The following is a 23,024-nucleotide window of genomic DNA, read 5'->3' on the forward strand; positions in this document are numbered from 1 at the left end:
AGGAGAAAGGAGGATGAATCTGTCATCCTGGCAGGAGCTTACATAATGGTTTTCAGTCTTCTGGGTCTCTTCGTAATATCGTGGGAAACTCTGAATGAGGTTTGTGATAGAAGGAAGCAGAAAAGATGAGGCTACAGAAGGGAAGTTTGCTGGGTACTCAGGTACCAGCTTTATCATAAGAAGAACCAAGGAAGGAAGGACATTTGCTTACCACCACCCTCAGGTTCCCAAATGGCAAAGGCCAAAGAAGGCCCAAATCAAATCTGCTCTTCTCCTGTACACAGAATGTGCCTGGCATTTCTGCTCACCCTTTCCCCCCCTAATTTAGCTGGGTAAGTAACACAGATGACCCTTCTTCTCTACCAAAGCACAGACGTCAAGTGTGCAGCGCTCCACAGCTCTAGCTCTGCTTTCCCTCCAACATTTGGTGGGCCTCCAAACCATCACTTCCCCAAGCTAAAAAAATGCAGTTCTGCATGATATAACACTCCACATGCTACTATGAAGGAGGGGGGGGGTACCTAAGAGACTAAACCAAGGAAATCTCACTAATGCTTCACCCCTGCTGTCAAGAGCAACCACTAGCAAGGCCTTAAATTCTTAGGGAGAAAGGAGGATATGGTTCCATTTATTCCCATTATAACCTGGTTATAATGCATCAGGAATTCTGCTAGGTATAGGAATCACAGGCATAATGGACCCAAAATTCACCCGTCAACAGGCTCACCTTCTTGTGGAGAGACAGAGCCAAGAGCAGCTTAAGAATTCCCCCCATCCAGGGTCCTATGGGTTAAAAGAGAGGGGGGCACAGAGTCTGGGCTCTCAGTGAGCACAGAAGACGTCCAACCTGGACAGGGGTACCAAATGGAACTTCTCAGGGAAGGAAGAACCAAGTGGAATCTTGAAGGACAAGCCATGATTGGCTGAAAATAAACGGGAGCAACATTCCTGCAGAAGGGAAACAATGCGGAGAGGCATGGAGATCAGAAAGAGCATGTCAGTGATTTCAGGGCACTAGAAGTTACTCCTCAGACAAGGAGTGTGAGGAAGGCAAGAGGAGGAAGGAGACAGGAGAGGGTGACCAAGGATTGCCACACCAGGGAGTGTGGAGGTTACCCCAAAAGCAGCAGGAAGTCATAAAACATCCCAAGCTGGGGAATGACGTGGCCACATTTATATATAGAAGGAGCTCTCTCTCACACATTAGTGTAGAGACCTTATTGGCAGGGGGACCCATTCCCTGCTGCTGTCATAAATAGACAGTAAATTAATGAGAGCTACAAAGTGAGGCGTGGGGGCAGTTGAGGAAGGACAATTCAGAAAGAATGTAAACTTGCTAAGCCTCAGATAAATACAGGGTTAAGGAAAAAGAAGGGGGTCAGGGATGATTTGCAGCTTAATGGTTTAAGAAGCTGAGTAGAAGATGGTGGCATTCACTGAAACAAGAGATAAAGGAACTCCCAGATTTTAGGAAGATGATGAGTTTAGCATTGAGCATTCTGATGTTATAGGTACTTAGGACCAATTTCCCCAGGTACTAGGATCTTGGGTTCATTTAAATTAAGACAGACTCTTTGGCCAGTAGAAATTTAGACTCTAGGTCTTGAGAGTTTTGGGAAAAAAAGTTTGAATTTCATCAGCTCTGAAACTGTAATACCTTCCCTAAGCTGTCTCCCAGTACTCCCCACAATAACATCCCTCTTTTATATAGGGCTAGGGTGGTCAGGAAACAAACAACGGAGACCACCATAGCTGAGGATACAGCTAGCTATGTTGGGTTAGCTCTTCTCTCCTACTATCTGACCCCCGGGGGCACTTGAATGTTCAGAGTCACTTGTTACAGGTCAACTTAGAGCCGTGTCAACTTGAAAAAGTTCTGAATTTATATACAAGTTGTATATAGTCAGTAATAGCCTGTGATAGCCAGTCACAACTCTGAAGTACTTGTTTTCATAGAACTCACCAATTAAGAAAAAGCTCATATTCTCCAACTTTCGCATGGCTACCTTCATTTACAGGCGCTTGGAGCCAGGTCCAAGGATCTGGAGGTATGTTGGTTTCCAGATACATTTTAGCTCAATGAGAGCACTGGCCTTTAAAAATGCAGTGATGGGGAGAGAAAGCAAAGTTTGAAGGTTTTCTGTCCTCTCTGATCTCATGGTTAATTGTAGTTGAACATTAGATATTTTTAAGATTAATAAGATCAACATTAAATGTCTTTAAGATTCTATCTCAACTGTTGAGTTTCAGTTGCTTGTGAGATAGCCATACAGGTGACTAGAGATACACGTATTTCCAAAAGAGACTTAATTCAGAGCTACAGGTGCAGGAGTTATACATACTTAGATGCTGTCTAATGCTGTAAAATGTTTGAAACCACTCTTCAAGTATTGTATAGCCAAAAGAGGTGTGCCAAGGACTTAACTTGGGAAAAATCAACATTTTAAATTCTGCATGGGGGAGCAAAGTGGGGGAGGGGTAGTGAAAGAGACAATAACAACAAAATAACAAGAAAACCAGGAGAGAACTCTATCAAGAAAAGCCAAGTGAAAAAGAACTTTAAGTAAAAAGAATAGCTAATACTGCGACACATTGAGGAAAATTCAAGTAAGGTACATCCTGAGTTATCTATCAGCTTAGGAAGTTGGGTTATCTTTTATTTCATTTTGATATTTAAGTTTTGGCAATATGTTTTCCCAGGCAGATTTTAAAACTTTACGTAGTCAAATGGAGTCATCCTTATATGACTTCCAGGTTTTGTATCATATCAAAGGCTTTTTCCATGATACATGTATGTATGTATGTATGTATGTATGTATATATTATGAATTTATTCACTTACTTATATTTTAGAAGTATATACATATTTCCTACAAGTAAGTGTGTGTGTACATGTGTGTGCACGTATCACATAACTTGAGAGAAAAGCCTAACTTGGGGAAAAAGAAGTGTTTTTGGAAGGATACTCAGTAGTTTATGGAATACTTGGGAACACCGGAGAGCCAGGCAGGAACCAAGGCAGTCAGGTGGCAAGTACCAAGGCCAAGATCTCAGCACAGGAACAGCCTGGTCAGGGTGACACAGCTCCGCTGCTGAATGCTGGGCACAGTCACTGGCACTGCCATCGCCGGACACTGGATACTGCTGAGGCACTGCCATGACTGCATGCTGCTCTTGGCACCACCACCACCGAACACTTCATGCCACCATCCCTGGAACGAATTCTAACCACCTCCTTCTTTGTGTCACTCACTCCAAATTCAAAGTCCCAGCAAAGGCGTCCCATTGTCTGAGCTTAGGTCACTTCTTATCCATATCTAGCCATCGGGGCTCACGAGAGTAAGTGTTCACTTCTCTTGGCTTATACAGAGAGAGCTGGGGCCTGCCTCCTCCCCAGACTCACACACACACATCAGAAGAGGTTCAAATACTGAGATTTTTTTTTATAATAAATTTATTTTTTATTGGTGTTCAAGTTACTAACATACAGAATAACACCCAGTGCTCATGCCGTCAAGTGCCCCCCTCAGTGCCCATCACCCATTCACCCCCACCCCTTGCCCTCCTCCCCTTCCACCACCCCTAGTTCATTTCCCAGAGTTAGGAGTCTTTATGTCAAATACTGAGATTAAAGAACAAAACCAAAGATTAAAAAACCTCTTCGCTGTAGAGGATAAGGCCTTCCTTATAAAGATGCTTTATGTGGTCAAAAAATGACACCTACAGTTGCCATAATTTTTTATATGTAAAAACTTCAGTCAAAACACGAATGGAATAATATCATTGTCCACTTGAGTCTTTACGTACGTTCTTTTCTTTTTTAGTTAGCAATAATCATGCCTCGTGGACTGACGGGCTACAATTCTGCTAGTGCGCTACGTACGCTACAAATTATTTTTTTAAGCCTTTATTTTTTAGGATAGTTTCAAGTTCACAACAATATTGAGAAGGAGGTACAGAGGTTTCCCATAGTCTCCCTGTCCCGACATGTGCTCACCTGCCCCATCCATTATCAACATCTCTCACCAGGGTAGTAAGTTTTTTGGCAAAGATGAACTTGTATTGCCCCATCACAACCACCCAAAGGTCCATAGCTTCCCTTAGGAACTATGGGAATACTCTTGGTGTTGTATTCTCCGTGTGTTTGAACAAATGTGTAAAGACACATATCCATCATTATTACACATCAAGAATATTTTTACTGCCCTAAAAATCACCTGTACTCTGCCCATTCAGCTCTTTCCCTCCCCTCCTACTGTCCCCAGAAAGCGTCGATCTTTTTATTGTCTCCATAGTTTTGCCTTTTCTAGAATGCCAGATAGTTGGAATCATAGGGTATGCAGCCTTTTCAGATTGGCTTCTTTCACTCAGTGATATGCATTGAAGATTTCTCCACGTCTTTTCATGGCATGACAGCTCATTTCTTTTTAGTGCTGAATAACAGCCCGTTGTCTGGATGGGCCACAGTTTATTTATCCACTCACCTACTGAAGAACAGCTTGGTTGCTTCTAAGTTATGGCGATTATAAATAAAGCTGCTATAAACGGCTGTGTACAGGTTTTTGTGTGAACATGTTTTCAACTCCTTTGGGTAAATACCAAGAAGCACGATTGCTGGATCATATGGTAGGAGGACGTTTAGCTTTGTAGGAGATGCCAGGCTGTCTTCCAAAACAGCTGAATCCTTGGCATTGCCACCAGCAATGGGGGAGAGTTCCTACTGCTTCGCATCCTCACCAGCGTCATAGATTCTGGCCATCCTAATAGGGGTGTGGTGGGGGAATTTTTAAAAGTAAAAAAAGTCCCCCTGGCAGCAGCATTAAGGTTCTGATCAGCCCATGGCTGCAGATGGAGGCAAGGTGGGCGAAGCCTGCAAGCTTTCTCTAGTACACGGCTGATGAACCCAGCATCCCCGGGAGGCAGGTGGAGGGCTTCTTCCCTCTGTGCTATTTAAGCCACATGTGTGAACTTCGGGGTCCTTGAGCTGTAGCCACATCTGAGTTTTCCATTGGGGTTTTCAGACTAAGGGTGGGCCTGGATGAACCAGGAAGAGATGCCGAGATCATAATGGTGATCACCAGGTTAGAGGTCTCAGAGAATAGTTTTGCCCCGTAGTACGGAAAATCCCTACAGACAGACCCATACTTGAAAAGCCCCCGACACACACACGCACACAGTACCAAAGATGAACTTCAGAGGGGCCCGGGGTGATATGACAGAGAAGCAGCATGGTCAGTCTCTGGGAGCAAGAAGAGAGGTGGGTTAAGGTGGGATATGCTGACTGAAAAGGTAATTGTTGCAGACAAATGGGAGTCCTGGCCTGCTCCCCTTCTGTGTCTGACTTGTGCTCTGGGAAAAGTCAGAACCCTCTAAAGAGACCAGTTGGGGTAGCCTTCCATTCGTCCTCCAGATCTACTTGTCCCCTGCTCTGTGCCTTTGGAAACCGACTTCTATGAACTCTACCAATGGCTGGCCCTCTGGTTTCCTACTGGTGAGAATCTGCCAGAAATCAAAAGCACTCCATGAGCTGGCCAGATCCCTAAACCAAAGGTCTCGGTTCCAAATAGGAAGCTCTCCTTCAACACATTCACCACTGTCTCTAGATTCCTGTAAGTGGCTTTTGCCGCCCTTTGACCCTCAGGCCTAGAGATGGCAAAGAGCACTTGTTAGTGCTTGACCATCTCCACGCTAATTCTGGTGGTTTCCCAACACCGTACACCGTACACAGAACTCCCTCTATTCTATTTGAGTAGGCCATCTATTTCACTTGGAGACCCAGAAAACAGCTCAAGACATAAATTAATAAATTTTAAAGGGTATACATTGACCATTTTAGTAGACAATTTTTCCTTTTGGAAGTTCCTGCTAGCATATAATTAAATATCCTACCGCCTACATTCATTCACAATTTTTCTTCCACCCATCCCCATCTCCTCGCTTGCCCACCCCCAATGGGTTCTCCAGGTCTCCACACTCCAGCAGCCCGACTCCACTCAATTTTTCAAGTTGAATATCTGGTATTCATTTTCACTTTATTCTTTCCATATTTGATCTGCCCTTTTCTCTGTATCCACCTACCTTATTGTCCCTCATGTGTAGTAATAGTAGCCTCAGAGCTGCTCTCCACTCTGAGAACTGAACTTAACTGCACATAAGCAAAATGGGTCCAGGTCATGGGCTGTGTTCCCAAGATGAAGCCCTGAATTGGCTTAAAGCTACTCACATCACTGAATTTCTCCCTTTCCAGTTATTGCTTCTTCCCTTGTCCACACTCCTACCTTCTCTGTGCTGTCGGTGTCATCACCTGTTTATTGACTGTGTCTATTCTCAATACATCCACTTGCTCCCTAGCATCACATTTCCTTCTCTCTTCTGGAATGCTGCTCCCCTGGACTGACATATCACTAATAAATACCCTTTCCTCCCCCCAGCCCCCAAAATAAATCTAACCATTCAACATCTGCCATCTGCGAAGCTGAGAAGTGCTGGAGAAAAAAAAAATCACACCAGGACATATGATATCAGCATAACTTTATAGTGACAACCTCAACTGTGTGCTCTCTTATTTTCCAGAATAACTGTTTTAAATCTTCTTCAACCTCACCTGCCACATCACAGAGATAGTAGAAGTCAATCAGATGAGGGCTCAGTAAACTCTGCCATTCTCACCTACAAAAGTGTCTACTTATCCTTTCATCACCATCTTCTATTACAAGATCCGAAGCTCAGGACTCCAGAGCCTTCCACCTTCTTGGAGACCTTGAACTATCTATTATCTCTCCTTTTTCTGTGTCTTTAATCTCTTTCTCTCTACAGGATCGTTCACAGGATATCTTCAAAATAAATAAAGAATAATTTCCAGGAGCACCTGGCTGGTTGAGTCAGTAGAGCATGTGACTCTTGATCTAAGGGTTGAAAGTTCAGGCCCCATGTTGGGCGCAGAGTCAACCAAAAAAGAAAAAAAAATAGAATAAATTCTGTCTCTGTCCAACCTCTCCCTCCAGCTGCTGCTTAGCTTTCTCCTCCCTTCATGGTCACCCTTCTTGAGAGAATCCTACTCACACCTGGGACTGTCCTTCCCCAAGAGCATAAACCACTTCTATGTTGCTAAGTTCAGTGGAAACCTTTCAGTTCCTTCTTATTGAACCTCTCAGCAGCACTCAACATAGTCCATGCTCTCCTTCTGCAAACGCTCTCTTCCCTTTCCTTCTCTTCTGTGACACTCTACTTTATTAGTATATATCTTTCTACCTACCGAGCTGTTTTATGTTAATCTCCATTTCTCACTCTTTATCTTGCATTTACTTTGAAAGGTTGGAATGTCCCATGGCTCAGCTCTAGGGCTTCCTCTCCTTCCACACGCCTCCCCACCCCGGCAAATCTGCTTCATTTCTGTAGCTTTCCCTGCAATCCACATTCCCACAGCATTGTACCACTCTTGGGATGAAGCTCTTAAGGAGACATGCAAGACCCTGAGTGATGTCTCCTATCTGCCTCTGGAGCTTTTGCCCTCACTTCCTGCACTCCCAACAAACTGACTTTTTTCATTTCCATCACAGCACCGTGACCTTCGTACCCCTGGCCATTTGCACATTCTTCTCCCACAGCTTGTTACAGTCATCCCCATACCTCTCGAGTTTGGCTGTCTGACTTTTAGTCATTCTGCAGGGCCGAGCCTCAGTGGCACTTTCTCAGGGAAGCATTTCTTGCTTGTCCAATTAAGACAGGCTCATTTTCTTTTCAGGTTCAGTTCTGGTTTTTCTTTTAAGATTTTATGTATTCATGAGTGACACACAGAATGAGGCAGAGACAGAGGCAGAGGGACAAGCAGGCTCCCTGCATGGAGCCCGATGTGGGACTCAATCCAGGACCCTGGGATCATGACCTGAGCCAAAGGCAGACACTCAACCACTGAGCCACCCAGATGCCCCATCAGGCTCAGTTTTTATATAATTTTACAGTATAGTGTATCTCTCCAGATTATAATTTATTTATTTCTAATTGTTTACTATTCATTCCCTCACCAGACATTAAGTTCCATTGCCTGTTGCTGAACGTCCCACATATAGTAGGTATTCAATATAATTCATTAATTCACTGAGCAAATATCTTCTTTCAAGAGTCCTTTCCAATTTTATAAGGTGTAGCTCTCCTGATGCATCTCTAATCGCTATCTTGACAGTTAATGGGAGATCCCATTCATTTTTAAAAGTACAACCCCACTCTATCTCTTTGACTCCCCAGGAGTTTTCTGGAAAGGGTAATCCGTGTGGCATTCATGACCCACTGCCTGCTGACCAGTGAGGCAGGGAATTCGGTCATTGCCCTTGGTGGTCATTAGAAGGGGCTCTTTGCAAGCTTCACCAGATGTATGAGAGCCTGGTGCAGACCAGAAGTGCTAAGGTGGTGATGTGCTGACTCCGGCAGGAATGGGGCTAGTTTCATCAGCTGCTGTGCACCTGAATGCTGATGTCTAGATGAGGCTCAGAACGATGCTACTTGCTCTTTGAGCCTCCTTTCCAGGAGTTTGGGCCAGCTTTTGAGATGAAGAAGCAGACAGCAGAGGTGGTGAGGCAAGCTTCATCGGTGATAGACTGTCTTTTGTAAATAGGAAGACTGGCCATCAGCCCCACGTACTCTCCTCATGCCCTGAGGAAGCCTGAAAGAGTGGTATCCAGTCTCACTTTCTGTGGCTGAACAAGCCTACTATTGTAAGGAATAGATCTGCTGGCATTGTAGGATGGAAGGCCATTTTGTATCAGGGTTATAAGAAACTGCTGCAAGGAGTATAATTGGCTGGCAGCCCCTGGCTGCCACACTTTGGAAACGGCTGCAATGGGCTTCACTCAGCCAATAGCTGGTTCATTTTATGCCAGCACTCTCCCTCAAGTCCTAGCTTGAATTTTCCCTCGAGTTTTGTCTCCCCTTAGCACTGCATGTACTGGGGTTGCCTTCAGACACAGGTCGTGGTGGAATTTGATGTAGGAGGTAATTTCCTAGGGTGACTGGTCTAGAGGGTGCAGTTCTATATTTTAGGGGAAAAGGGATGAAGAGTGCTCCCTCAAAAGTCCTCTTTCTGGGTATCTGAAGAACAAAGGCCCATGAGGGAGGCTCACCTTGGACTTCCCTTCATTGATGGCTGGTAGTGATTTAGCTCACAAATCAAAGCCAACCAAATTTCTAGAATCCTGTGCTTTTCTTGGTGTTATTTATGGAAATGACAGGTAGCCACACTGTTCATCCTGCTGATTCCTAAATTTCATATGAAATATGCACTCATCCTACTAACATTCAAGTTTCCCATGAAATACACAGCACTCACAGGATATTCTCAACAGAAACCTAATCGAATCTATATCTCTTTGGGGTGTTTGGGTGGCTCAGTAGGTTGAGCATCTGCCTTTGGCTCAGGTCACGCTTCCAGAGTCCCAATATCGAGCCCCACATCGGTCTCCTTGCTCAGCAGGGAGCCTGCTTCTCCCTCTCCTTCTGCCTGCCACTCTGCCTGCTTGTGCTCTCTCTCAGTCAAATAAATAAATAAAATCCTTTTTAAAAATCTATATCTCTTGGGATCCCTGGGTGGCGCAGTGGTTTAGCGCCTGCCTTTGGCCCAGGGCGCGATCTTGGAGAACCGGGATCGATTCCCACGTCGGGCTCCCGGTGCATGGAGCCTGCTTCTCCCTCTGCCTATGTCTCTGCCTCTCTCTCTCTCTCTGTGTGACTATCATAAATAAATAAAAATAAAAAAAAATAAAAATCTATATCTCTTCTATTACTTTAGGATTATTTTGCTTGCAGTTTGACTCAAACTCATATTTGCCAAGCCCCCCCAAAAAAGATGAATTTATTCATTTAAATAACAAAGAAGTCCAGTAGATAGATGTAGCTTTGCACATTATTTCTTATTAATGGAGCATAAAAGCTTCCAACAGCCCCAGCTTACCTGGTCTTCACAGGTGCTGATCTTAAGAAGGAAGAACTTATTTTACACTAGGACTGGTAAACTACAAGACCTTGGACTGGCCAGTATAAGCTATAAGCCCATTTCTGAATCAATCACTATGGTTAGGTAGTAGAGGCGTTTCACTTGCAATACATATAACCGACAAATGACATAATTTTTTTATATTGAGCATACATTAAAAACTCCTATTAATAAGAAAAAAGACAAATGACCTAGGAGGAATATAGACAAAAGCCACAGAAGAGGAAAACAAGGAACAATAAAAATATGAAAAATTCTCACTACCAATAGTATTTGGTGAAATAAATGTAAATTAAAATGATGAAATACCAGTTTACTCTCTTCAAATGTAGGAAATCAGAGGCAAATGATGATGAGAGTGTGGGGAAATGGGGCCCCTCCTACACTGCTGGGGAGTAAATATACCATCATATATCCATAATTCATGCCTATGTTGTCAATAGATATAATGGAGAGTGTAGTACGTGTTAGCGTGGTAAAGCCTCTAAGACATTGTTCAGTGGGAAAAGGCAATTCGCACAGTGGAATGTTTTGGAAGCTGTGGAGGTACACCTTCAGGAGACCTTGCTGCAAATGTGACGGGCTGACAGCCCACAGCTGTCAACTCCATGGACTCATAAGCCCAATGAATGAGGAGACATTAACACAAGGCAAAAAATCTTAAAACAGTGAAGGAAGAACAATGATAGAGATGTGTATGATACACACACATACACGCACACACACACGTATTATGTACATGTGTGTGCCCAGAGGAGGCAAATCCAATGCCACTTGGGATACGGGAAGAAGATAGGGGACTTTTAGTCTGGGACGGCTCCCAGGAGGAGCTAATGATCAAGCTGAGATAGATGTTAACTGTGCAGAGAGGAGGAAAGCATTGCAAGCAGCAGAACAGCTTGAGCAATTCATGGAGAGAAGAGAGCTGCACCTCGGGAACTTACGACAGGTTTCTAATAGAGGCTTGGACTGTAACAGGTGAGGCGAAGGAGATGGGCAGCATCGGGTGAGGCCTCCTTGGTCGAATTAGAAAAGTCTGAGTAGGTTTATGTGGTGAGGAGCCACGGGAAGCTCTTGAGCAGGAGGGTTCATCTGAGAAGAGGTTAGAGGATAGCAAGCCCTAGGCGAGGACAGACAGGATGCTATCGCCATCGTGCTGAGAAGGTGAATGTCTGGAAAGGAGCCTGGGATCGCCTTAGATGAGTCGGCATCAATGGAGGGGAAGAAATCCAGGAATACGGAGTTGGTACCATGTGTAGGAATGGGGAGCGGGCTGGAAGTAGGCGGTGGGGTGAGACATGGGGAGGAGCCCAATTAGATAGACCCAGGTTCTGGCAGGAGGGCGGAGAGGTGGGGAACTGAATCAGATCAGGAAGCCTACACCTCAGGGAACACGGTGATGGTTGCAAAGGCATCTGGTATTGTCCTTCTGCCACTGTCTTAAAAGGGATTCTAAAGGGATTTTCTTTCCCTTGTTCCTCCAGCACTACACTTGCATTACTGGCCTAAGTGGATACTCACCAGCTGGCCGTGTCCATCACTACAGCCAAGTCGGAGAATTCCTGATTATACTTAGAGCCTGTGGAGCTGCTGACACAAACAGTCATTAGCAGACAACCCTTTTGTATCAAAGTATGCTTTAAAATGTAAACTGTGGGCGCATTTTCCTTGCATTGTCCAGAAGGAACTTTCTCCTGCCTGAGCCTGGATTAATCATGAGAGAGCTGGTCAACATTCCACTGGTACATATCCTTACTTTGGTTGCCTTCAGCGGGACTGAGAAACTTCCAAAAGGTTTGTTTCAGGAATCTTGTCTTCATGTTGCCTTGTCACAGTTCTAAGTGCATGTGTGTGTGTGCGTGTGTGTGCTCTGATCACGACTGCTTTGTGTTCTGGGGGCCTGAGTTCTACTTGGTGAAGTAGGGGTGCAATGTACGGAGAGGGAGAAAACTGTATAAATAAGCATCTGATTGATGGTCTCATTTCTACCGGTATCCCTCCCCCGCTTAAGTTCCGCAATACAAAGTTGAGCTGCACAGTGTGCATGAGGAGCTCTGGCTTGGAGGGAAACGTCAGCAGGTAGACTGCAAGTTATCAAGGTCCGTGCTGTTTATGTGTGTGTCAAACTTCAGGGTGGTCTAAACGGATGATGAAAACCTTTTCACGTTGGGGTTGCCGGGAATATAATCAACCCTACTCCCAGATGTCCACAGTGTTTGCTTCTGAACCAAAATCATTTCTATTTTCAGTTTCAGTTTTGCAAAATTTTTAGTATTTTAGGTCCTAAAAACCAGAATTACAGAGGGACTCGCACGATTTGCCTATATAATCAAAGGCTGAAGACAATGAGCTCTCAATAACGTTGAGGTTGGAGGCATGATTGGGCTTGGCAAGAGACTGTGAAAGTTTTTTTTCAGAGCCTTTGGAATGTACCGGAAATAACACCACCTCAGGGAAAGGAAAGGAACTTAAGAAACTGACAGACACCTGTTGCCGCAGCAAGAATGTCCACAGTGATATGGTTTCTGGCCAGTGTATTATGAAACTGAGGCTGGCGTATTTCAAATCAGGAAGAAAGACAGGAAAATATGTGAATTGTAAAGTGACTGAGGGCTTCTTTGAAATGTTTTTAAAGATCCAAGTAAGATGGAATGATATCAATTAAAGAGTCTTCAGATTAAATGTAGTAGAGTAAAAAAGAGTTCTGTGTTTTATGACACTTGGAATTAATTATTTTCCCTTTACGTTACCTTCCCAAAGAACCGAACACGTTTGTGTTGTGTAGATAAGTGAAGGTAGTGTCTGTATGTAGGTGGGCAATGTAGCTGGAGGTATTGTGGTTCGCAAAGAATTTCGGGAGTCACACGGGCAAGGCTGCTAATAAGATACAGCTTTCCTCACAAACAATCTGATTTCACAGTTTTATGTTGTTTTGTTTTCCTTTTCTATCTTACATTGGGCAGAGTGATATCTTCAGATGTACTTAAACGTTTAATTGCCAATTAATACTTTAGGGTATCTCCAGATAAAGAAGAATCTAGATCTTTTCAAACAGCTAATAATAGACAGAAAGACTTAACATTGGCTTCAGATTATTTTAATACTTCCTGGTCATACAACGGATGTCCGGGAAGATGGCACCTGAATGTTCACACTTATGGATTATGAGAAGTCTTATTTGCGCTATTCTAAACTACTAAGTTACATAAAAACAACATGGTTAAATGCTAAAATTTACTAAAATTCAATTTACTAAATTGCATAAAGAGCAAAACAATTGATTTTGATGGTTAACATCAGGATTCGGTGCATTAGAAAAAAACCCCAAAACCCACCCCTCTATATAAACAACTTCTAATTTATATTCTAGAAAGAAATGATTTATAGTTCCCAAACTTTATAGGTAAGGCCCTTAATTCAAATGCACACTATCTCTCTTTTGAAAAATTCAAAATATGGTGACATAAGGATAATAAAGCCAAACATCTTGGCTTTTAAATAAAATGATCAGATTGTCAATCCAACTTTGTTTGTTTACTGCTATAATTTCTTATAAAATGAAAATTTTAAAAGAATATTTTTGCCCAGTCCACTCTATTTATGGTAAAATATAAGCTAGTATGAACTTAACACCAACCTTAGCCAAGAACACCAGGCCTAGTAGAATAAACATCCATTAAACTACACACACCAGCTCTGAGAATAGACATTTTCATAAAAACACAGTCCCTTAGAGTTCATGGAATATATCAGCACAAAACCCCCCAAAATATGCTATTATTTTAATACTACTAAAAGTAATAAAGATGTTCTACACAAACTATCTCATAGTTATTTTCTCTGTTCTTGACAGAGAATAAAAAGAATTTTTTAGATGAATACCTTTGTCCTAAGTCCTTTATCATGAACGGATCAAGGAATCTCCACAATACTGTGTTATGAAATAGACTGACAGATTTTAAATAGTGCAAGAGTATTTAGTGGATTCTTTTCTAACTGTCCACATATCATTTCCTCAATAAAATTAATTGTAGCTATTAATTGTAGCATTAATAGTTTGTTGTTTTCATTTTAGTTTGAGATTCCTAATGTTCAAAGACAAGGGGAAAAGACACTCGTTCTGACTCATTATGACTAGTGATACTTTCAGCGATGAGCTCAATATCATAACCCATAAGTAGGAGAGATTTACAAACCTTCATATATGAAAGTAACCAACGTTTCATTGAATACGCATCCAAACCACACACTTCCATAGTATTTAGTGCTTTATCAAGGAGTATGAAGTCTGCAGTGGGAGTTAAAATCTGTAGGAGTATAGGAGTTCAGGTAAGCAGCACTAAGTTTGTTTAATACGTACAAAGAACTCCTGTCCAAACTCCACTTTCTAAATTATTCCATTTACCCCCATCCCTAGAAGTTTCTGAGTCTAAGTGATTTCTCTTCAGATATATTTGAGTAACTTCCTCTTCTAAATCGTACGTATACAAAGATAGGATTCACAGATTCAACATATGACTAAGTCAGAGCAGGCACAGCTGTCATTGAAATCCGGGACACCGAGTCCTGGATGAATATTGACGTGCATTGAAAGAGCAACTCATTGCGTGTTTGGGGAAACACAGTTGCTTTAAATATTATTGACCTTAAAGAACAGAAAAAAGGAGCAGAAGTGTCAAGATTTCTGTCACATTTCCAGAGCAGGAGGCAACGTCTCAGTGAAATAGGACTTAAGGTGTGGGGGAAAGGGACAAGAGAGGGGTGAGGACCGGCCCCAAAGGATGTGGCCCTATTCAGGAAAGTCAGCAAAGGAGCAGACCAGAGAATGCAGAAGAACAACATGGGTTGTGCTGAGGACCCAGCTGGGGTTTGGGAGTGAGACTTTGTCGTGGCCTTGATTTACACCACCATTTCACTGCATCTAACAATACCATTAGCACATAGGGGCAGCAAGGACAGCTGGCTGGATTAGTTCAAGGTTGGTGCTTCCCAGGGTCAGTGCAGCTAAAGGACTAGAGGGTATGGGAGCTGAGATTATATGGCAGCATGCCGGGCAGTCAAGGCTGAATAGCGAAGGCAGTGAAGTGAGGACATTTAAAGCCTGGAAGAGAATGTTAAGATCGAGTTCCTTTTCCTAGTCTCTAATGTCTTTCCGTGTGTCTTTAGGGACAGCACATGGTCTCCGTTAGCCTCTGTTTCCTTGTAAAACGAAGAAGTGCACACTCGTGCTCAACGTATAATGCTATGTACCGTGCTAAGGACTGTCAATGATTGGGGAAATACATGTTCACTCTTGGGTAACATGCCCATTTTAGATGGGTCTCTATGAGACCATGTCTTAACCCAAATGAATTCCCTCAGGAGAGGCAATTTCAGAGATTCTAACAGGCTACCAGCCTATGCCCCACACCAGTCTCGAAGGCAAAGACCAAAAGTGTGTTCTGTAACAAAGAATGAATGATACAGCATTAATAAGTGATTGAGATTATCGATGAAGTTTACAAACTCCAAAGGCATCATAATCAAAGAACTTACATTTTATTATATCAACAGGAGAGTGAATGTGTCAGTTTCTAAGCTAAGCCAAATGATGAGCAATACTGAATATCCTCTTTCTTTGGGGAATCTGAAAAAATTTCTAGCACCAGAGTGTTTTTTCATACTGAAAAAACAATACTGTATTTATGATATTAGGAAAAAAAACATGAATACATCCCAAGTCTGAGCTCTAATTTTATTAAAACAGAAAGAGGCAAATACACTTGGCTTCTTGGTTTTTTCAGTCATTTGGTCGTGTTAATCAACAACTATTCAATCAGAAGCTAGCACGTCAATGGCCATGCGGTAGAGCCCATAAAAGGGTAATGTCATGTCCTTCAAGTTAAGCTACTCTTTGGGTACAGGAAGTGTTGCGCTCATTTTCATGTATTTGTTATTCATGTGGTCCTTGGATTGAGGGAAGAAATAGTGCCCTAGTTTAAACAAACTCCAGCTGAGATGAAAGCTGGATAAGAGAATGAAAGTAAACATGAGACAATCTGCTGAGTCAACAGATATCATTAAATACAACAATGTGATTTTGTCACGATTTGAAAGTGGATTTGTTTGGATAATTTTCAAAATTTGAAAGATAGGCAAAGTGAACTTAACCAACTATATCCTGCCTATATAAGTTAATATTAATGTAAACCTTATTCTTCCCCTCTGTCTGTAACTAGTATTATGTTGAAGACATGGAATAGCTTAGAGTTAAAAGAGAAACTTTAAACCAAACTTCACTTTGACATTCAGTTCTAACACTTCATACTTTCATTATGTTTAGACAAGTTATTTAACCATTCTTAGCCTCCATTCCTTATCTGCGAGTGAGAATATAGTATCTGCCTTTATGTTTGTTGTGGTAAATGAGATAATGAATAAAAAGTATAATGCATGGCCCATGGCAGGTTCTTAATTTTGGATGCTAAAATTATTTTTTTTAATATTTTATTTATTTATTCATGAGAAACACAGAGAGAGAGAGGCAGATACACAGGCAGAGGGAAAAGCAGGTTCCCCACAGGGAGCCTGATGTGGGACTCGATCCCAAGACTCCGGGATCATGCCCTGACCCGTAGGTATATGCTCAACCACTAAGCCACCCAGGCGTCCCTAAAATTATTTTTAAAAAGAGTCAAACATGACACAAGACTGCCGTGCCACTGTACATAATGGGAAGGTGTTAATCTAATAAATTTCTTCATAACACCTCATGTATGTCTCCGTAAGCATCAGGACATTGTAACATTACTTCCTTCATCCTAACTGGTCTCTCAACAGTTTGTAAAAATATTAATAGTATGTCTGTTACCTCTGTCACTTTGAAAGTATCAAGTGAGAAGCTGATGAATCAAGTTTATTTTCTTGTAATAGATGGCCATGAAGAATGATTTTGAAAATACAAAATATAGAAAAGCTTAAAATAGAAAAAGTCATCCTGACTTCCAAGACTTTTAACATGTTGGTATATTTTTTTCCATTTTTTCCTAGGTATCATAAAAAACTGTTTATAAAATTCTGCTACCTGCCATTTCTACTCAACATGAATGCATGAGCATATTCTATATTATCTATACTCTTTAACATACCACTTACAGTGACTGTGTAAATAATGTCCTGTTTAGATAAGAGTTGCTGATACATGTTTAATATCTACCTCTCTGATACAAAAAAAAAGGCCCTCATTTGTTGTATTTGTTGTATTTGTTGATTTCTGTACTGTAAATACTCCAACAACACCCAATTTCAAGCTAACGATGAATACTGAATTGAGAAGAGATGGGCAGTAGCATGCCTTTATATACTATTTCTACTGCACAGATACATTGACTGTAAATTACTCCAAGAGTGTAGATAACAGTAAAATATAGTAAAATAATTAGGAAGTAATAAATTTTGAGGATTAATACTTTTTGACATGATTTATTTAATTATTATTATTTTATTTTAATTTGTTAACTTGGGTCTTGTTAACACACAATGTTAGTGTTAGGTTCTGGTGTACAACACAGTGATTCAACTTTTCTATACGTTATGCTACAAGTGGAGCCACCAACTGTCACCTAAATTTATATAATTTAATTTTTACTAGTGGCTCTATTTAACAACTGTCTCACAAAATTCTTGAAAAATTAACACTTGGCTCTATCTAGCAAGCCAATACTAGCCAGCACTAGCAGAGCACAGTCAGAAAGCAGAACCGTATGCTGGACCTTCGTTCCACTGCAGCACAATTAGTACAATTTAGTACAATTAATCTGTTTTGCACAGTGAAAGTCATCTATGTGCCTTTCCACCTTGAGATTATTTCCTTGGGATAGATTCCCAGAAGTAAATATTAATAATAAGTTTGCAAGTCATCCAGAGACCAGCAGAACAACTGAGCTGTTCAGGCTCCCTTTTCTAAATTACCAAGTCAAATAACACACAGTGTTCCATATGGGCAAAGGACAATTTTAAATGCTTCGCCTATATTCGTTTAATGAGTCCTCCTGACAAGCCTCTGTCGTGGTTTTATTATCATCTCCATCTACAGCTGACAATGCCGAGACACTAGCTGGGTGAGTTGGTGGATTGGGAAGTGATGGAACAAAGATTTAAACTCAAGCCCTGTGCTAGCACCTTCCACTGTCCGGCTGCTTAATGGTCCTTCCTTTCAAACAATGGAAGCATTCAGTATTATTAATTCAGCTTGGGGCCCATCATCATCCGCATCCCACAAGCTTAATACAATATCACTGTTTTTATTTCTTAACATCTCTATTCCTATAGAACTCGTAGCTTATTTTATCCATGGGAGCCTTAACACCTATGTAGAAAAGCTGTTATTTCACCTACAAATTCTGCTTTTTTATTTCAGCTATTCTCTTTCAACCTTTTAAAAAGTATATGCCTTTCATAAAGGCCTCAGAAACACAGTTCATTTAAACATCACATCAGTCAATGTGCCCATGTTAGGGATAGAAGAAGGTGTAAGACATGGTCCCTGGCTCCAAGTTCAAGGTTTTTTATAATTGAGTAATGGGAAAAAGACATAAACCAATCATCCTAACAGCGTCTGTGTGACAAGTGCTGTGAGAATGACATTTACAGCATGAGCTAAGGTTAAGGAAAAGGGCATTTGGCTCTGTCTAGCAAGTCTGGAAAATTGAGAGGAGATGCTGCTTTAACTGGATCTTAAGAAAAGAACAACATTAAAGAGGAAGATGTGGGCTAAGTGGGATGCTCCCAAAGGTACCATGTTCCCTTATTCTCAGCCCACAAATGTGTCTCTAAGTTTACTGAAAAAATAAGGTTCATTTAGACAGCGGATGCATGTTTCATGGCCAATGTGCCAGTTTGTTCCAGGTGTTTCATGAGGCTATCACCCTCTACCCTGCATCTAAAATATGGTTCACACTACTTACTTGGCCGTCCTGTGTGCCTTGCATTTTAACAAAAGCAAACATATAAATTTATTATCCAAGTCAGGTACTTGCAGAGTACAGAAAGCACTAGTAATAATTATGTCAGGATAGCAGGCACAACTATTATAGCTGATCATTTTATGTATCTACCCATCCTCATTATCTAGATTGTAGCAGAGATGGGTTTTACACATCTTGTTCCTTCTAGTCAACCTGGTGCTTGCTACATGGAAAACAGTAAATAGATCTCTGATAAATAATAACAATATAGTAATGATGATAATTATTATATTTTTAAAGATTTTATTTATTTATTCATGAGAGACACAGAGAGAGAGAGAGAGAGAGAGAGGCAGAGGGAGGAATAGGCTCCATGCAGGGAGCCTGACGTGGGACTCGATCCCAGGTCTCCAGGATCACACCCTGGGTTGAAGGCGGTGCTAAACCGCTGAGCCACCCGGGCTGCCTGATAATTATTTTAAATAAGATTATGCAACGCGGTAGATTTCTGGACTCACCCAAATACAAGTGTGGGCACTGGCCCACACCATCCAGCCCGTGAGATGCCCAGGACCCCACCTTGTTTGCTTCGGTGTATTCATAGGTTTCCTTAAGCATTAAAGAAGGGTGTATCCTACTACCAATAACTTCTCATCCTTCTTAAATTCTTTATCCTTCAAACTTTTATAATCCAAGTGACCCTCATTTCATGGGGGGGGGGAGGAGGAAAAAAGTCACCGTGTCACAGCTTGTCCTCTTGTTGTCTTTCTTTTTGTAGAATAAACAAATACACACGCATGCGCACATAGAGGTACATACACACACAAACAAAACAATAACAAAACACAAAAACAAAAAACAAAACCAGCTTTGGGATATAACTCCCATACCACGCACTTCACCCATTTAAAGTATACAATTCACAGAGCTGTGCATTTATCATCAAAATCAAGCTTAGGAAATGTTCATTACACCTAAAAGAAATCCTGTGTCCTTTAGCCATTGATCACCCCCGATCCCTCCACCCTCTGTCCCAGTCCTAGGCAGTAACTAATGCATTTTCTGACTACAGATTGGCCCATGTGGGCATTTCACATAAATGGGATCATACAATATATTGTGCTTGTGATTGGCTTCTTTCACTTAGCTTATTATTTCCAAGGTCTATCCATGTTGTGGTATGTATTGGTACTTCATTCCTTTTTATTGTCAAATAATATTCCATTGTGTAGATATATCAATTTTGTTGACCCTTTAATCTTTTTTTGACACTTGGGTTGCTTCGACCATTTAGCTATTATGAATAACACTGCTATGAACGCAGTTGTGTAAGTATCTGAGGCCCTCCTATAATAGTTTGGGGTACATACCCAGCAGTAGAACTGTTGGATCATATGGTAATCCTAGGCTTAATTTTTTTGAGGTACTACCATACTGTTTTCAACGGCGGCTGCACCATTTCACATTCCCACTAGCAATGCACAAGGGTTCTAATTTTTCCACATCCTCGCCAAGATTTGTTGTGAATGTGGAGTGGATCTAATTGTGGTTTTGGTTTGCATTTCCTTAATGGCTAATGATATTGAGCATCTTTTCACATGCTTGTGTCTCCAACACAAATGAAATTCATATAAAATTTTTGAAGAAATGTCTGCTTGGATCCTTGCCCATTTGTTATTTGGGTTTTTTTTTTTTTCTTTTTTATGTATTGAGTCTTTTTCTCATCTACTCACATGCAGATCTGATTCCTTTGTAAATCTGGGTAAGCTTAAACTGTAAAGTCTTTCGTTTGCAGGAGCCCCCTTTTCAAAGCACTCAGTGGGCTCTAGCACTGTGTCCATATGGACGTATATTATTATGAAATTTGGAAAAAATTGTTTTTAAACAATTGTTAAGACCTCTTTCCTTTCTGATTCCCTGAAGTCACACTTCCCTTCACATTGATTTGTGTTGGGTGGCCACAGAGGATTAGTGAACAGTATTCTAGAAGGTTCTCATCTGATTTCTCTTTTTCTTGTAGCTCCTGTCATCACTACTCCTCTAGAAACAGTGGATGCCTTAGTTGAAGAAGTGGCTACGTTCATGTGTGCAGTGGAATCCTATCCCCAGCCTGAAATTTCCTGGACCAGAAATAAAATTCTCATTAAGTAAGTGTTCTGCCTTTTTTCTGGTAAGAATGCCCACTGCTGCCTTGCAATTTAACTGTGTCACAAATGTAATCACAGCTCTTTGGAGTATAAAAGCTCAGCTTCTAGAATATGAAAAATGCCAAATCCCTCATTTTATAAATGTAAGATCTGAATATCAGTGAGGTTAAGAGAATTTCCCAAGGCAAAACAGAGATTTAATTGACTTGGAGACATCAGGGTTATTTCATGGACCCTGGGTTAGGACCCAGAGGAAATTTCAAGTAATTAGGAAACATCATGACATCCTAGGTCTGGGGGCATACGGCACATGTCTCAGGACATGCTGGGGAATTAATAGGGACCAGATTTATCTCCTCTATTTCTACTATCCCAATAAAGTCTGTTGTCTAGAAACCTGACCTCTAGGTCACCATAATTTTGTCTTTTGAGCGTCAGAAGGGCCTCCTGATGTATAATGAGGCAGCCTCTCAAACAGATAAAATTCCCATTTGACATGAAAAGGTCATGCTATCTTTTCCTCATTTACAGTAGTTATCTGATCAAAAATACTCTTTAAAAAATCTGTAATGAAGGCAACCACTGGCTTCCCAGCAGGCAATATAGCTTGCATTAGGGCTGGAGTCCTTAAACTGGGATCCAAAGACAGAGGTCTGTGAACTTGCATGCAGAAAAATTATGCCATTATTTGCACCAAACGTTAATGAAATTTAGTGTTTCCTTCTATTATACATGTTGTAATGTGGGAAATCACCCTGTGCCATGGTCACCTTCAGGTTGTCTACCAGGCAAGTTATTCCAAAACTAGAATAGGAAGGCTCAAAATAAGGTGCTTGAAATAGTTTATCAAATCCATTTAAAATATATAGATAGAAATAAGGGGAGAGAAACGGGATAAGTTAATGTACTTAGGAACCTTGGTTCACCTCATGTTTATATGTCCAGTCTCTCTTGTGCCTCAGACATCCCCGCTGCAGTGTTCTTACAAGGACCCGCGTGGTGGCTGAGCCCACAGACAGAAGGTACCTGAAGCTAATAACATATACTTTCTCTATTGGACAGATGCAAGCACACCTGGCCATGACTCTAGCTTGCCAAATAGCCAGTTGAACAGCCATGGATTTTAAGGGTTTTTCTTGGGTAGAGTGATGGGGTCATCCATAAAGGGACAATTTTTTTTTTTTGAGAGAGAGAGAGAAAGCGAGCAAGCAGGGAGGGGAAGAGGGAGAGAGAGAGAATCTCAAGCAGGTCCCATGCCCAGATGCAGAGCCTGACGTGGGGCTCACTCCCACAACCCCAAGATCATGACCTGAGCTGAAATCAAGAATCAGATGCCCAACTGACTGAGCCACCCAGGCACCCCAAGGGACATTTTATGTCACCAATGGGTGGTTGATTTAGGGACGACAGAGCTGTCAGTCTAGAGGCAGCATGATTATAGACTTGCCTTTCCATCCCTTTCCACTTGAAGCGATACTCTTCTCTGTTCCAACATATTTTTGATTTATTACATCAATCTTTGGCAGGCTGCTATTTTATTTACTGCCTATATTCAACACACCTTATCAGCTCTTCCTGTGTTTCACAAGTCACTCTCCAGTCTCCATTCAACACGAGTCATTGTGCCAATATCTCCTAAGCTATTGGCTTTATAATTTATATGCTTGATATTCATGAGTTTTCTCTTTTATATGTCTTTGTCTTCTATAACAAGATAAATAAAATAATCTCTTTAAATAATACAGAAAAACTTCATTGTAAATATGGACCATGAATAACAGTGGTCATTAAAGAACCTGTGAAGTTATCACAGAAGTTAGATAGCTCTGTATTACATTACAGTTGTTGCATATATCTTGACATATTTATACTCTTCCCTACTTTGAAATTATAATAGTTGTTAGATACTCAACATTCAGTATTCAAAGGTCAATGTTCAAAGACTAC

General features: G+C 41.4%; 1 protein-coding gene across 1 annotated transcript in view; it reads left to right on the forward strand.

Moving 5' to 3' along the window:
- Positions 1 to 11,442: 11,442 nt before the first annotated feature.
- Positions 11,443 to 23,024, forward strand: part of MUSK (muscle associated receptor tyrosine kinase) — an 89,406-nt gene continuing 77,824 nt past the window's right edge. Inside the window, exons 1-2 of the mRNA XM_072840348.1 lie at positions 11,443 to 11,779; positions 20,951 to 21,077. Coding sequence (XP_072696449.1) covers positions 11,701 to 11,779; positions 20,951 to 21,077 — 206 coding nt within the window. The 5' untranslated portion in view covers positions 11,443 to 11,700. The remainder of the gene's footprint in view (positions 11,780 to 20,950; positions 21,078 to 23,024) is intronic.

This window comes from Canis lupus, chromosome 10 (assembly GCF_048164855.1).
Source record: "Canis lupus baileyi chromosome 10, mCanLup2.hap1, whole genome shotgun sequence".
NCBI lineage: Eukaryota > Metazoa > Chordata > Mammalia > Carnivora > Canidae > Canis > Canis lupus.